Below are 16,820 nucleotides of genomic sequence, written 5' to 3'. Positions count from 1 at the left end.
GTGATTAATACTTCACTAATGGAATTTGAGTAGTGGTCACTTAATGAAAAGTTAAGTGATCCTTTAGTAACTCTTGAAGTTATTGTTCACTTAATGAATAGTTAATAAAGAGTTAAGATTTCTTGTAACTCTTGGTGTTCTTATGAAAATATAAAAGTCTTTTATGGGAAGACTAACTTTAATGAACTAATGCTATATAAAAGGGTCCCAAACTATACTCTCTTATAACGTGAATTGTGAAATGAAATACCACAATTAGTACCCATTAACTATAGAGAGAAAAGTGGTTTGAAGATCTTATAATTTCAACATTGGTTATTCAGAATAGACGAAACCTAACTTTTGGCTCAGTCAGCATCAATAACTAAGGTTCAAAATCTCTTACTCATAATGGATCAAGGTAAGATATGTACCACTTCTACATTTTATAACTCATTGTGTTTTTGTGCATCAAAGTTGAATCCTAATGGGCTAATTATTGTATTGTTAAAGTATTTCTTATTATGTCTAACAAGTGGTATCAGAGCCATGGTTTTCAATTTTGATGCATGAAACTTATATGAATTTTTTGAGTATCTCTATAGATTATTTTGATCCTTGATTATGTATAACCCAATTAATGCATAATATTGATGATTATATATTATAAAATTATTTTTTAGTTCACATTATGAAGTGTTCAATTTTGAAGTAGTATTGATAAGCCCAACGGAGGTTCAATATTATGAATAGTTGGACATTGTGAAATAATTAAACCATATATAGTTATGATTAGCCCAACGGTAGATCACTATGGTTAAATGAATGTTATGATTAATGTAAAGCATATTGGAGTTTTTCTGTCCAAAGGTGAAATAATTCTATAAGGAATATGATATGCATTACATCTTTGTCAACCTCATTTATGGTGACATAGGTAAGGATGATTTTAATGTCTTATATATATATATTTGAAAATATACTAATAATATATTGTAGTTCTGCCCAACAAAAGAATTACAATTGCATTATTGGTGTCTTATGATAATATGGTAAATCTATCGATTTTATATCTAACTAATTTTGATTTTAGTTAGATTTATTGAAAGTGTGGTGTTAATTTGCATGCATGACATATTGTTAATTAGATTATTTCTTTGTAGCTATGAATCCTACTGCAATTACTGGTTACTTGTCTGGTATTGAGGTTTTAAGTGGAACAAATTTTAAGAAATGGAAGGAACATATTGGAATTGTTCTCGGTTGTATGGATTTAGACTATGCATTACGGGAGCCTGCACCTATAAAGCCTACTGTTGAAAGTACTATAGAACAAAAGGCTTTATATGAAAAATGGAAGCACTCTAATCGCATGAGTCTAATGATTATGAAAAGCTCAATTATGCCTGCAATTAGAGGAGCCATTTCTGACTCCGATAATGCAATGAGCTATATGAAATCAGTTGAAGAACAATTTTTAGGTACTTCCAAATTTGTTGCTAGTACTCTAATGATGACAATGAAATATAACGGTCAAAATGGTGGTCGTGAGCATATCATGAAGATGAATGATATGGCCTCTCAATTGAAAAGAATGGACATGGAAATCTCTGAAGGATTTCTCGTTAACTTCATGATGACTTCTCTTCTTGCCCAATTTGGTCCATTTAAAATTAATTATAATACGCAGAAAGAGAAGTGGAAGATGAGCGAGTTGATTGCCATGTGTGTTCAAGAAAAAGAGAGGCTCAAAGCTAAAAAACCCGATATGGCTCACCTCACCATTGGGGGCCCAAGTAAAAGGAAGTTCAAGAAAGGTAAAGGTAAGAAAACTACACATGCTAATGTTGATGCTCACCAAGTCCAAAAGGAAGATAATAAGATGCGTTGCCATTTCTGTCATAAGAAAAGTCATGTGAGAAAAGATTGTCAGGGTTTTAAATCTTGGTTGGAAAAGAAAGGTAAAACCCAATGCTTTGTGTCTTATGAATCTTACCTTGTTGATGTTTCACCAAACACTTGGTGGATTGATACTGGTGCAAGTATTCACATAACAAATTCTATACAAGGATACCTTACAAGCAAGAGACTAAATAAAGGAGAGCGGGCCATTATATTGGGAAATGGAACAGAAGTAGACGTTGAGGCCATTGGGACTCTACGTCTAATTTTGAACACTGGTTTCATTATGGATTTAGTAGATACACTTTACGTTCTAGTATTTTCTAGAAACCTTATTTCAGTTCTGAAACTTAATTCTTATGGTTATGAATTAAAGTTTGGAGATAAAAGAGTTTCTTTATTCCTTAATTCTCATTTGGTTGGCTCTGGTATCCTACAGGGTAATCTTTATTCATTGAATTTAGATTCAAATTATACGCAGTCTCTTTTATCCTTTAATGTGAATGATGTTACCAAGAAAAAGAGAAATCGAGAGGGTGAGAATTCATGTTGTGGCATAAACGTCTAGGCCACATATCAAGAGAAAGGATGGCACATCTTGTTAAAGACGAAATTCTTGATTCACTTGATTTCTCTGATTTCAGTACTTGTGTGGATTGCATAAAAGGGAAGTACACAAAATTTAAGAAAAAGGGTGCTTAAAGGACCACAGAATTGTTAGAAACAATTCATACTGATATATGTGGACCTTTTCCAATCTCAACCATTAATGGACATAAATATTTCATTACAGTTATTGATGACTTTTCTAGGTATACTTATTTGTATCTTATTCGTGAAAAATCTGAGTCACTTGATGTTTTCAAAATCTATAAAGCTGAAAAGCGTGAGATCCGATAGAGGCGGTGAATATTATGGTAGATTCACTGAGTCGGGTCAAAATCCAAGTCATTTTGCCTTATATTTGAAAGAGAACGGTATTGTTTCAAATTATACAATGCCAAGCACACCTGAACAAAATGGTGTTGCTGAGCGTCAAAACCGTACTCTAATGGAAATGGTGAGAAGCATGATATATAATTCCTCTTTACCTGAATTTTTATGGGGTGAAGCTTTGAGGACTGCTGTACATATTTTAAATCGGGTTCCTAGTAAGGTTGTGCCTAAAACTCCTTATGAGTTATGCGTTAGTAGGAAACCGACTTTAAACTATTTTCATATTTGTGGATGTCCAGCAGAAGCTAAAATATTCAACCCATAATTAAAAAAATTGGACTCTAGAACTATAAGTTGTTATTTCATTGGTTATCCAGAACGATCAAAAGGGTTTAGATTTTATTGTCCTACTCATAATACTCGAATTGTTAATACTAGACATGCTGTGTTTTTAGAAAATGGGGATGTTAGTGGGAGAATTGAGCCTAGAAAAATTTCCTTTGTGGAAGATCGGATTCTTATGCCATTACAGGTGGTCCAAGATAAGGTGCCACCTACACCTATTATGGAAAATTGTGGTATTAAATAAACTTCCCACATTAAGGAATCTACTCCAATTGTAGAAGTACCTTTATGCAGATCCCAAAGAGAAAGTAGGCCTGCTATATCGAATGACTATGAAATTTATTTAAATGAGTGTGATTATGATATTTGTGATACCCCTCGATTCTAGAGCCACGGGTGATCAAGTCCGAGCACAGATCCGAGGGATACCAAACAATTAATATGTAAACAAGCAGAAATAAAAACTGAATTAAGAATAAATTAATAATACGCTGAAAGAAATCTAAAATAAGAATCCTCAAACTTGAAATAATAAATATAATTTAAAACTGTACAACTCGGGAATCCACCTAGTGGACCCCTAATCCCAAATCCTTGAATAAATTTACAGAATTAAAATCCAAAATTAAAATAGAAAGAAAAATCTTATGTAACCGGAAGAGTGAGTGTCTGTATCTGCATCAACACGATCAAGCTCTAGGCCAGGTACTGTCGACCACCTGAAAAATAATAGAGTGGGTCAGGCCCACATGCAAGTCCTGATCTACTACGATCCAAACAGGAATCCGATACGCAGATACATCTTAGATAGACTCAACAATATCTAGAGTAGTCCATATATGTATATATTACACACTATAGGACGCTCACTAGTCCAATAGGTATGTCTCAGCCTGAGTAGAGATACCATGCAAATCGCACGTAATGTGGTCATGTGTATCTAGACCTACCAGGGAACAAAACCACTGTCCAGTTATCCATCCTAGGCGATATACGCACCCTAACCATGGTCCTGAGACTCAAGCTCATACCATGGCACCATAACATAAATATATAAAGTCCGTTCAAGGTGTGTCATTCAAAAAGTTTATTGACCTGACACATAGTTATAAGTAGGACTTAACTTTTATAGTTAATCCATCTTATTTCAGAGTAGGTAGGTCTTAATAATTGAATTAAGCCATCCCTAATATGCCACCGTCCCATACCGGTGCATATACATCCATATAAGTAGGACTTAACTTTTATAGTTAATCCAACTTATTCCAAAATAGGTAGGAGTTAGTATTTTAACTAATCCGTCCCTAGTATGCCACCGTCCCATACCGGTGCATACAATCCTCCCAAGAGCACAGTTTATAAAATAACATTATGCATTCAACAACCATTCTCCAAAATATGCATCAATATAATTTAACACGTATATATGAATATTAGGCATTCACTATAGGGCCTAAAAATAACATTCCAATAATATAAACTGCTAAAATAATCTAAGCATTTATATTCTCCAACTTGCCCATAAATTGATGCAGTTAAATAACAAACGTATATCAATTTTTAATCTAAACCAAGCATAGATAATTTCAGGTAAATCTCTACACTTATAACTCCACCTAAATATGATTTACAGTATTAAGCCATAAATAAAACAATCTCCAAGTACAGTAAATAGGTTTCTTAACCACAACAGTGCACCACCAACAGGTTTTCCCCCAAATTCAACTTACTCCATTCCTTAGTCCAATTATGAATTGATGTTTCCCTATTGTTTAATACAATTGGAGTACCAATTAAATCTATACTAGGTATAGTTGATTTAATTAATTCACCATTCTTATAACACTATGGAAAACTTGATTATATCTATAATTAAATCATATTTAAAAGCCTTGATAAGTTCCAATATATAAACCTAGCAAAAAAAATTGCAATACTGCAAGGTTTCTTAAACTGAATGCTACTCCATCATCTAAGACCATACTGTACCAATGTTTTCCAATAGTTTTATAAGTTCCTAGTAATTAATTACATCCAAGAAAATCAATTAAACCATTTAAGAAAAGTCTGTACAACCCAAAATAGTCCCTAAAACTCGTTCTTGTGCGTTTTAAGAAGGAGCAGGCTCTCAAAATTGGGAGCCTGCTCTACTTTTCATCTAGAGCCAGCTCTAGGCTCTTAGAGCCGGCTCCAAGAACACCAAGAGCCGGCTCCCCCCCTTTGGGAGCCGTCTCTAAGAGGTTTGGGAGCCCTCTCTCCCTCCTCTTAGCAGCCTCTGTTCGTTTCATCTTCCTCCTCTCCGATTCTGATGATCACCAGTCCTTTGTAGTAGTTTTTAATACATGTTTTAAAGTCCACCTAGATTCCATATTGGTCACAGAACAAGAACATACAACCCAAACTTGAATTTAAACACAAGTTGTTACACAACAGCAGCAAGGTTTCAAGTTAACATTGTAAAGCAAACTAAGAACAGATTTATTTCATGAAATTAAATACAAATTAAACATGCATAAGAGACGTAATTAAGACTTAATTTAATCCCTGGAGGCTATCTAAGCATGCACAAAACACAAATTCCTGGGAAAGAGAAGATTAGAAACTTGCCTTTGAAACTCAAACTTGCAAAGCTAATCCCACGTCTCTGAGTATTAAACCACCCTTGCTGCTCCTATTATAGTCTAGTAACACACACCAAACTTCCCTCCATGATTCTGTTTTGTGAACCACTCAACCTCCCACTCCGGTTCTCCCTGTATCTCTCTGGTTTTCACTACCAATCTAGGGCTCTATTTGTGGTTTACAAAACGTAGTTTATTTTGTTCTTCAAACCCTAAACCATATCTTGCTTTATATTTATAGGTGTATATGAATACCCTAGTCCACGAATAATCAGAGACTAAGCCCTAATCCCCATCCTAATCGGCCCATGAACTATCTCAGTTCTAATCTACGGCGGCTCACTATACAACCTTCTTAACCCTATTGTTTAACTAACGTATTGTTTTAAAACAATTCATTCACTTAATTCCCATAATTAAATAACTACATCAAATAACTTAAGTCAAATAAAACGAAGATGCAACTAAACCAAAAAGAAGCCAATTAATTCAAATAAAACAATTAACTCAATCAAATTATTCAAGTAATTAATTAAAATAAATTTAAGTAAATCATTTATTTAAAAATAAATACACACTTAATCAATTAAACAAACCAAAACACATAGCTCACATATTAAAAATGCAATAAAACTCAAAATTATCAAAATTAAATTCCCATTCTATCCTTTTGGAAACTAGGGGTATTACAATATTGGCTTGGAAAATGATCCCATTTCTTATGCTCAAGCCATAAGTAGCGATAAATCAACTCTATGGCTTAATGCCATAAATAAAGAGTTGAAATCCATGAAGGATAATGAAGTCTGGGATCTTGTAGAATTACCTGAATGATCCAAAACTGTTGGTTGCAAATGGATTTTCAGAACCAAACGTGATTCCAAAGGTAATATTGAGAGATACAAGGCCAGATTAGTTGCTAAAGGATACACTCAAAAAGAAGGGATTGATTATAAGGAAACATTTTCTCCAGTTTCCAAGAAGGACTCCCTTCGAATAGTTATGGCATTAGTAGCTCATTATGATCTAGAGTTATATCAGATGGACGTCAAAACAGCGTTCTTAAATGGTGACTCGCATGAAGTGGTCTATATGGACCAACCTGAAGGTTTTCAGGATAAAGGCAAGACCCACAAGGTGTGTAGGCTTAAAAAGTCCATCTATGGTCTAAAGCAGGCTTCTCGACAATGGTATCTTAAGTTTCATAAAGTTTTAACCAACTTTGGTTTTAACGAGATTCTAGTGGATTCATGTATATACCTTAAGATCAGTGGGAGTAAGATCTGTATTATAGTATTGTATGTTGATGATATATTGCTTGCCAGCAATAATATGGGAATGATACATGAGACAAAACAATTCCTATCAAGGAATTTTGATATGAAAGATATGGGTGAAGCATCGTTTGTTATTGGTATTGAAATTCACCGAGATAGGTCTCGCGGTCTTTTAGGATTATCCCAATGAGCCTATATTGATAAGGTTCTTAAAAGATTCAACATGCAGCATTGTTCGAATATTGTTGCCCCTATTGTTAAGGGTGACAAATTTGGTGAATTCCAATGTCCCAAAAATGATATTGAACAGGAACAAATGAAGGAAATTCCTTATGCTTCTGTAGTTGAGAGTATTATGTATGCTCAAGTTTGTACACGTCCTGATCTAGCATATGTGGTAGGTATGCTTGGTCGATACCAAAATAATCCAGGTATTGATCATTGGAAAGCAGTCAAGAAAGTACTACGTTATCTGCAAGGAACTAAAGACTACATGCTTACATATAAAAGGACAGATAACCTTGAGGTTATTGGTTATTCAGATTCTGACTATGCTGAACGCATGGATACTCGAAAGTCTACTTTTGGATATGTTTTTATGCTAGCAGAGGGGCCTACTTCATGGAAGAGTCAAAAGCAATCACTAGTTGCCTCTTCCACTATGGAGGCCGAATTCGTAGCATGTTATGAAGCCACGTGTCATGCAATATGGTTAAGAAATTTTATCACAGGATTAAGTGTTGTTGATTCGATTACAAAACCCTTGAAAATTTACTGTGATAATGATGCTGCTATTCGATTCTCTAAGAATAACAAAACTACTGGAGGATCGAGGAATATTGATATCAAGTATCTTGCTGCGAAAGAAAGGGTTTTGTATCAAATTGTCTCAATTGAATATATCAGTACTACACTCATGTTAGCAGACCCATTGACAAAAGGTCTCTCACTTAAGCTCTTTAAGGATCATGTTGCGCGCATGGGCTTGGTGGAAAGTCTTTTATGTTTGGGTTAAAAGTGTATTGATATTTTTGGTGTGATCACATTATGTTTATGACAATATGATAATTATGTTGTGTTGCTTTCAACTTTCGTACACATTTAAATATAAAAGCAATACTGGATCGTTAATGATGAATTAGCACTAATCACCATTACTTTTTATGTCATTAGTATTAGTTAAATCTCACCGATTCAAGTTGATGAAGGTATTAATGCTATAATTGTTGAATGGTATTGAATCGATGAGTGATTCAATAACTACAATGGTTTGGCATTTGTGGTTTCATTGAACAGAATCTAATGGAGATGGTGCAACCTCTTCTTTGAAAAAGAATGATGGCCATATTATGTGAATAATCTAATAAATGGCATAATTATGTAGGCCAAGTGGGAGATTGTTAGAAATTTATCTCTTTTATGTGGCCTTTACATTATTATATATATGCTATATTAGATACTTCCATGAAGAGGGTTTTAAGAAATTAATTGGAAGGTGATCCAATATTAAGTGCACCTATATGAAAAACCAAAAGTGTAAAGATAGATAAGACTTCTAACGTAATTTGAGTTACATATATACTCTTTTATTTATTAAGTGATTAATACTTCACTAATGGAATTTGAGTTAGCGGTCACTTAATGAAAAGTAAAGTGATCCTTTAGTAACTCTTGAAGTTATTGTTCACTTAATGAATAGTTAATGAAGAGTTAAGATTTCTTGTAACTCTTGGTGTTCTTATGAAAATATAAAAGTCTTTTATGGGAAGACTAACTTTAATGAACTAATGTTATATAAAAGGGTCCCAAACTATACTCTCTTATAACGTGAATTGTGAAATGAAACACCACAATTTGTACCCATTAACTATAGAGAAAGAAGTGGTTTGAAGATCTTATAATTTCAACATTGGTTATTCAGAATAGACGAAACCTAACTTTTGGCTCAGTCAGCATCAATAACTAAGGTTCAAAGTCTCTTACTCATAATGGATCAAGGTAAGATATGTACTACTTCTACATTTTATAACTCATTGTGTTTTTGTGCATCAAAGTTGAATCCTAATGGGCTAATTATTGTATTGTTAAAGTAATTCTTATTATGTCAAACATTAATAGGTTTAAATTTTCACTTTCAACTCCTTTGTCAAAATTTAGAGTCTGATGAAAGAAAACAAAGAAGAAAAAGAAATTGAAGTCATTAGTCTACTTTTTGTTTTATTGGCTCTGGGTCAACACTCTCAAATCCTAGATCAAAATTTCGAAACTTATGCAGAGAAGAGAGAAAAAAGGAAATCGAAGCCATCTTCTCAGATCATAATCTGATTGCACATGATGAATTTTGACTCTGAAAATAAGGGAACAGTGGCCAATTGATAGTGATACTCGATAAGTTGATGGTAAAAAATTTCCATTTTCAGACTCATGAAATTTAAATTTTCACTAGTGTATCCGCATCCCAATCAAGCAGGTATAATGTTCACATAACAATTGATCAATTACTACTATATAAAAAGCAAAGAGATTTTTTAATTTTCAAGATCAGTTATTAGTTTATGTTAAAATTATATATATATATATATATATATATATATATATATATCAGTTATTAGTTACTAAAGGTTGCAGTTTCCTGATCGATACTTTTTTATCCTTTAAAATAGATAGTGGATGTTTCAAGTCTCTTAAGTGATTGTGTAAATGTGTTTTTTGATAATAAAAATAAAAATAAAAATTTTACTCGATCCACACAATATTTTTATCATTTATTTAATCTTTCTTAGAGGAGGCCCACTCTAAATTTACTGTCAAAATGGAACCATAATAAGAACATTTAAATATTTGCTCACATGTTTAAGTTGGCCACAGAGTTCATATTTGGATTGGAGAGTTTTAAATGTCAACTTGAGTATTGCCTAGAGAAGAAAATGTTCAAAATATTTCATACCAATTCCATACGTCTTCTCCAATTGGAAACTTTCCTTATATTACCTAAAGTTTTGAAAAATATAGCCGTTAGAAATTCCTCTCTCCATAGCTATACCTCATTACAAATACTCACCATCTATATCTTAATTGAACAATTAAATCTACAGTAGATTTTTTTCTTCAAGAACAAAAGATCCAGACAATCTTTGGGAATAGATTTTTTAGGATTTTGTGAGGATCTCAAAATGACATCCACTCGTTGTGCAGCTTGCAAGTATTTGAGAAGAAGATGCCCTTCAGATTGCATTTTCGCTCCTTATTTTCCTTCAAATAATCCTCCAAGATTTTCTTGTGTTCATAGAATCTATGGTGCTAGCAATATTGGAAGGATGCTTCGGGTAATATATTTATGTATATGCTTTTATTTATTTAATCTGTAGCCATTTATGATATCTAATAATGAAGCTAAAGAGTCAGTTTTCTTATATTGTTGAGTCAAAAAAAAATATTTAACCTATATTGTCAAGTCATTTGCTACTCAATACAATAGCTTTTTAATGAGAAATGATTTTAAATCCGTGGATTTAATCTGAAATCCTTGGTCAAACAGTGTTTATTCACAATGATTAACGGAACTCATATTAGGTCCCACTTCACTATATTTTGCAAATAAAAACAGCACATTTAAAGATTTCGGTGCAAATCTTCGATTAGATTAACACAAATCTTTGATTATTAATATCAAGAATGACTAATTAAGTTTTTTTAACATCTTTGTTTATTTTCAGTGAATTGATATGTCGGGTCCCAATCTCCTTTGCAAGTATGCAATAATTTATTTATTTTTTAAGAAAAGTTCGTATTTTTTAAAAATTGTATATTTATGTTTTCTTTTATATCATATATATGCATGATTTCGCAACCACAAAAAACAGAGTATATTACTACACTGGATACTATAGCTTAATTTAGCAGCATATCCCCTACAAAATATTTTTTTTTACTTCTTTATTTGCTCATTTAAATTCTATTTTTTCATCTCTAACACATACCCATTGCAGATGGCTTTTTTAGAAATTAAACCCTAAATTTGTTGCATGTAAATTACATATTGGCTATATATATTTGAATGCTTTCCATGACTATTAATTTGATGGTTGGATACGGAATATATTACTCCATTTACATTATAATGCTATAAATACAATTATGAGTGAATTTAAACTAATTCCTATATGAATGACATTTGAATCTTGGTTGATGATGATCAGGAACTCCCGGTTCATCTCCGAGCTGAAGCTGCAGATTCCTTACACTACGAGGCACAATGCCGGATTCAAAACCCGGTTTATGGCTGTGCCGGTATCATCTCTGCGTTGCATCAACAAATATACAAAGCACAAAGTGAGGTAGCCAGGGTCCAAGCGGACATTGCCTTCCTAATGAGTAATACTAGTAGTGTTCATGAACAAAATGTTGCTGCTCCAAGCTTCAACAACATGACCTTCTTGGCAGAGCAAAATAGTACTGTTGGGCAGCCATCACATGTCCCTTCCACTACTTGGTTTTACTAGCTAGGGTTTAATTGAAAGCATATGAATTAATATTTGCGCAAAATTTCCTTTCCTCTATGAATAAGTTTATGGGTAGGGTTTGTTTGGATGTAATATATATATATATATATATATATATATATATATATATATATATATATGGTAGTGGTTTGTTATTAAAAATTTAAGTAAAATATTTACAAAGTAAAATATTTATTAAAAAATGTTTATTTAGTCAACTCAAAAATAATTTCCGTCAGTTATATATATTTTTACCTAAAAAGAAAAATATTTTATGAGAAAGTTATTTGACGAATGACAAAACAAAGTATTACTTAGTCAACTCATATCAATTCAAGCTTCTTAGAATTAAATCAATACCTTCAAAAACACAAAGAGAAATAGATATATATATATATATATATATATATATATATATATATATATAGAATTTTCTTCTAAATTAAGTTTAATTTCAAGAATATTATAAGTATAAATTAAATTAAAAAATATTGAGTGACATTCAAGCACAACTTGGGTGGATTGCGCTTGGAATTCCCAACAAATCCCAATTCAAAATCCAATCAGAAGCACAACTTGGGTGGATTGCGCTTGGAATTCCCAACAAATCCCAATTCAAAATCCAATCAGAACATATATTGGTTTATCCAAGTTTCATCCTCCACAGTACCACCTCCAACCCTATAAAGAGATAACATATACTCAACATGACACGTGTTGTTCCTACAAGATCTCATGACTTATTTTATGAGCTCTCTTTTAGGTTATATTTGGTACAATGAATAAAAAAAGAAATGATGATATTAGTTAGGAGATAAAGGAAATGAGATGGTAGTGTTTATCATGTATTCTATTTGACTAATTAATGAAGGAAAAAAAAAAAAAAAAAATTATAGTAACCAGGAAAGGAAAAGAAATGATATTATTTAATAAATTTACTATTGTAACCTTTTTCGTAAGTTTTGTCTTTTATGTAAATACTAATAATAAAGCCAATGTCAATATTAAAAAAAATTTATTAAACTTTATGGCCCTTCCCTTTTATTTCCTCCCATTTTTTTGAAGGTTAACAAAACTCACCGTTCATGACTAATTTGTATACCTCCAAATTCCTAAATTTCCTTGAATGATTTGTACCAAACACAACATAGCATTCCCCTCCATCACCTTTCTTTTATTTTATTTTCATTTCTCTCCGAGCAAAATGGGCTGGGGCCTTAAAGATAAAGAAAACAATAACAAATTACATCATCACGTGAATATCAAAAGGGATCTCGCTAGAAAGGAAAAAAAATAAATAAATAAATATATATATATATAGGCCTAAGTGCGGAAAACACCTTTTAAATATACTTCGCATAACACTTTAACCTCTTATTTTTAAAAATGTTCTATTATCTCCCTTAATCACAGACCTAACATAAGATCAGTGTGGGCAGACTTGGAAAATTTTTTTATTTGTGTTACTACTATGTGTTTTGTTAGAATTTAAGAAATGGGCTCACTCAATTTTTTAAAATACTCCATTATACACACGTGCCCCCTTTGATTTTTGTGAATTTAAAAGATACTAAAATAATCCGGCTCTCTTTAAGTAATTAGGTTCTTATGATTATTATAATTTTTTTTAAAAAAAAACGATCTTTAAATTGGTTTTCTTCAATGGCGCCCCCTCCCCCCCTCCCAAAAAAAAATTCAAGGATCTGTCACTGTCCTTATTGTTTTAAAAATGTGTGGAAGCACCCTTCAAATTACTTTTTGCAAGTCCTTGACATAGAGCAATGCTTTAATGTTTGTTTAGCCCTTTTAGCTTTCCAAAAATATTGCATTTGTATTATAAGGTAAAGTGCACTTAACACCCTTATTATATACTCCGAAACACACTTTCACCCCCCCTATTTCTAAAAATGTGCTATAAATATCCTTAAGGTTTAAAATTTGTGCGAAAACCCTATCAAATCACTTTCCTGCAAAATCTGAAATAAAGTAATTGTAAAATGTTACGTATTGTTCTTTTACCCTTCTAACAATGCCCAAGGGGTATTTATTATTTATATTTGTTTCATGTAGGGATATTAGGTGGAAATAAAATAAAATTAAAAAAAAAAAAATCAAATCTCCACAGCTTACAAGTAGAAGTAAAAGAAAAGGAAAATAGGCGCTGCTGAAAGATCATTATTAGGTTCTCCTCAAGAGGATGGGTGGGAACTTTAATTTATAATAATTGTAGATCAATTAAAAAAAAAAAAAAAAAAAAAGGCATTTTCCATGTGAAACAAGGCCAAATGGGCATTTACATATGCATGTAATATAACACATGTAAAAACACCACCAACACCAACAATACCATTATCCAGTGCTGATCCCACCTACATGGAGTGCTACATTGACATTATTTAGCTGAAATCACTACCTTCATAATTGAACCCGAGTCCTCACACTTGCATCGTGCAATGGGTAAGAGCTCGTGTTCTCTGGAAAACAGCCCAAATATAGTAAGGCTATGGTTGGTTGCGTCAAATTTAAATTGGATTGGAAATGGGAATGCATTAAAATTTTAATTTCATAGTATTACAATCTCACGGATTCAACTCCAAATTCACCGTTTGAATAAACTTTGAAATTCAAGTGTAATTGAATTTCAATCCCAATTTGGATAAATCGTAATTTGGAATTGAATTAAAAAATGATTAAATAATTAAGCCCATGTGTATGTAAATACATGTATACAATGATATACAAGCACATACACTTGAATAGATATACACAGTTATACAAAACTAACATATATACACACATGCATGCACATATAGAGATATATACAAGACATTTTTTTTCCTAAATGAGATTTTTATAAATAAAGGAAAAAAAGAAACGTACAAGATTATCGAGGGCTCCCCTTGCCGTACAAGAACTGCAAAAAATTAGGCAAAAGCTAATCCATAACTAAGCAGAGCAATACAACCAAACCCTCGTTAATTACGCAAATGACCTCCTGGTGGGAAAGCCCCAGGACTCCAAACACCTCCCCAACAATGCTCCCCGCAAGGTCCACGGGAAGAGTATGAACACTACAATGGTGTTATAGATCTATGGTTCGAATTGTTCCATTGAGATGGGAGATAAGATGGAAGTGTCTGAAGTGATTGAGATGGAAGATGGATGTGATACCCCACTTTCAGAACGCGGATTGATCAAGTCCTCGCCAAAAAATCAGAGTTATCAAACAAGTAAGGATAATTTATACAAACTTCCCCCATAGTTTGTCATAATTACACAGACCTCCCCTGTAGTTTGGGAATTTACTTTGACCTCCCCTAAAAATAAAAATATCCTACACAGGCCTCCGTTATGTGTGACGGACTGTCAAATACACTACCGGACCAGTCAAATTTACTGAAATGCCATCACGTTGCCATTTGAAATTACTAAAGTACCCTATGTTATTGTCTAAGCATAACGTCACTACGTCAGTTATACACAGCTGCCTTATACATATCCTTTTGAAGGGAAATTGCATTCAATTGTACCTCTATTTCCCAAAACGGATGTCCTTTCATATGCCTAATCAATATGAGATCGTGTAAGTTAGGGTTTTATATCATTTCAACACTTTGAGAGAGAGAGAGAGAGAGAGAGAGAGAAAGTTTGTATGTGCTCTGCCAAGCCTAAAGTTCACATTGATAAAGAGAGAGAGGGGGATTTACCAAAGATTGCATCAACAAACGATTTCGTTTTCCATATTCGGCATCAAATCCAAGTTCGTTTTTGCGAAAAATGAGTTAGGGTTTGCGCGACATCGCATGAAAACAATCGGAACTCCAACCTACTGATTTGCAACATTAAAGTGCTTTGAGTTAAAGGTATGTGAAAATTTTTACAATATCTACTTGATTTTTTTTGCAAAATCAAAATGTATAAGTTAGGGTTTCGGTGTTTCTAATTAGTTTAGGGTATCTATTTTCTATTACTCTATATTTAGTTTAGGGTTTTTGTTTATTATTACTCTATTTAGTTTAGGGTGTTTATAATTGCTTTTTCATCTAATTTGGAGGTAGTTTTTCAATTCATTGTTCGGCGTACATTTTGTTTAATTTTTGTTTATTATTTGTTTTTTTACAATTTTAATTGTTACAATGATGGAATCAATTCATAATATTATTGCTCACTACAAGAGTAACCTAACTTTTATAACTAGTGTTGATCCGGATTTTTATAGCATCTTTAATCTTGTTAAAGATGTAACAACTTTAGCTTTATCTCATATTCCACTTATTGTCACTTTGTCACTGTATCTGTCTTGTGTTGTTCGTGCGTCTTCTGTTAGAATCCATGTGGATAGTGATAAAGATGTGTTAGAGATGTTTAAAGTAAATGCTAGTAAGAGATTGATAGACTTGTATATTGACAAGGTTGTCACTGATGTGAGTCCTGAATTTAGCTCAATTGAGGCCATGGACTTTGATGATAGGAATTTTGATGACATTAATTTTAATGATAGTAACCTGGATAATAATGAGACAAATGTCAATGACAATGATGCCAGTAATGTGAGAGACAATGAGACCAATGTCAATGACAATGATGACACTAATCTGAATGACAATGACACCAATGTGAATGAGAACAATAGAGGACATCTTGAGGATGAGTATGATTTGGAAGATGACAATGATATATTTAGGTTTAGATCTGAAGATGAGGAATGGGAAAATAGTGGAAAGGGATAGAATCCAGTTCACATTGATGATGGGAATAAGAATGTGGAGGAAGAAAAGAACCATAGTAAGGATCGTATGTCAGACAATGAATCTAGAGATGATGCTGGTACTGAATTTGATATATAATGACTTGTATGTGGAAGAAGAATAGTTTGAAATAAATGTTGAACAACAGAAATTTGAGACAGTAAGGGCTAGGTCTGTTGGACCAAGAGGGGGATGAATTGGTCAATTTCAAATCCTTTTTCTTCACAGCAAGATCAATGTTGACAAGAAAACACAATGAACACAAGGTATACAAAGAAAACCCTCTCAATAAGGAAAAACCTTGGTTCTTGGTGATAAGCGCCAAATATTGCATATTCAAACGCTCTTAATTGCATGTTTCAGTCTATTTAGCATGTTAATAAAGTATATTTTACAGGCTTTGTTGCATTTTGTCTATTTTCAGGGTTTATCTTCAAAATGGAATAAAAGCAAGCTTTTACGGGGTTTTAATGAACAAAGTTAATGGTGAGCTATGGAAACCAACAAAGT

General features: G+C 32.7%; 3 protein-coding genes across 3 annotated transcripts; all 3 read left to right on the top strand.

Moving 5' to 3' along the window:
• The first annotated feature begins 7,283 nt into the window (after positions 1–7,283).
• LOC132270400 (secreted RxLR effector protein 161-like) lies at positions 7,284–8,075 on the top strand. The gene has a single exon (XM_059771584.1). The coding sequence runs from the start codon at positions 7,284–7,286 to the stop codon at positions 8,073–8,075; it is 792 nt and encodes a 263-aa protein (XP_059627567.1).
• Positions 8,076–10,233: 2,158 nt separating this feature from the next.
• Positions 10,234–11,562, top strand: LOC132270399 (LOB domain-containing protein 23-like). The gene is made up of 2 exons (XM_059771583.1): positions 10,234–10,386; positions 11,260–11,562. The coding sequence occupies exons 1-2, from the start codon at positions 10,234–10,236 to the stop codon at positions 11,560–11,562; spliced, it is 456 nt and encodes a 151-aa protein (XP_059627566.1).
• Positions 11,563–15,701: 4,139 nt separating this feature from the next.
• LOC132270398 (uncharacterized) lies at positions 15,702–16,292 on the top strand. Its single transcript, XM_059771582.1, has one exon. It carries the CDS (start codon positions 15,702–15,704, stop codon positions 16,290–16,292), a length of 591 nt encoding a protein of 196 aa, XP_059627565.1.
• Positions 16,293–16,820: the final 528 nt, after the last annotated feature.

The sequence above is a fragment of the Cornus florida genome, unplaced genomic scaffold (assembly GCF_030987335.1).
Source record: "Cornus florida cultivar Cherokee Brave unplaced genomic scaffold, ASM3098733v1 CherokeeBrave_3.0.0_Hap2_Chr08, whole genome shotgun sequence".
Taxonomy (NCBI): Eukaryota; Viridiplantae; Streptophyta; class Magnoliopsida; order Cornales; family Cornaceae; genus Cornus; species Cornus florida.
Note: the sequence above shows the minus strand (reverse complement) of the source record. Positions and strands in the feature narration are given on the sequence as shown.

Bases quoted from the DNA above. Each gene is read 5' to 3' on its own strand.
- LOC132270400 (XM_059771584.1), top strand. From the start codon at position 7,284: ATGCAGCATTGTTCGAATATTGTTGCCCCTATTGTTAAGGGTGACAAA.
- LOC132270399 (XM_059771583.1), top strand. From the start codon at position 10,234: ATGACATCCACTCGTTGTGCAGCTTGCAAGTATTTGAGAAGAAGATGC. The intron at 10,387-11,259 runs GTAATATATTTA...GATGATGATCAG, and splicing joins ATATTGGAAGGATGCTTCGG to GAACTCCCGGTTCATCTCCG.
- LOC132270398 (XM_059771582.1), top strand. From the start codon at position 15,702: ATGGAATCAATTCATAATATTATTGCTCACTACAAGAGTAACCTAACT.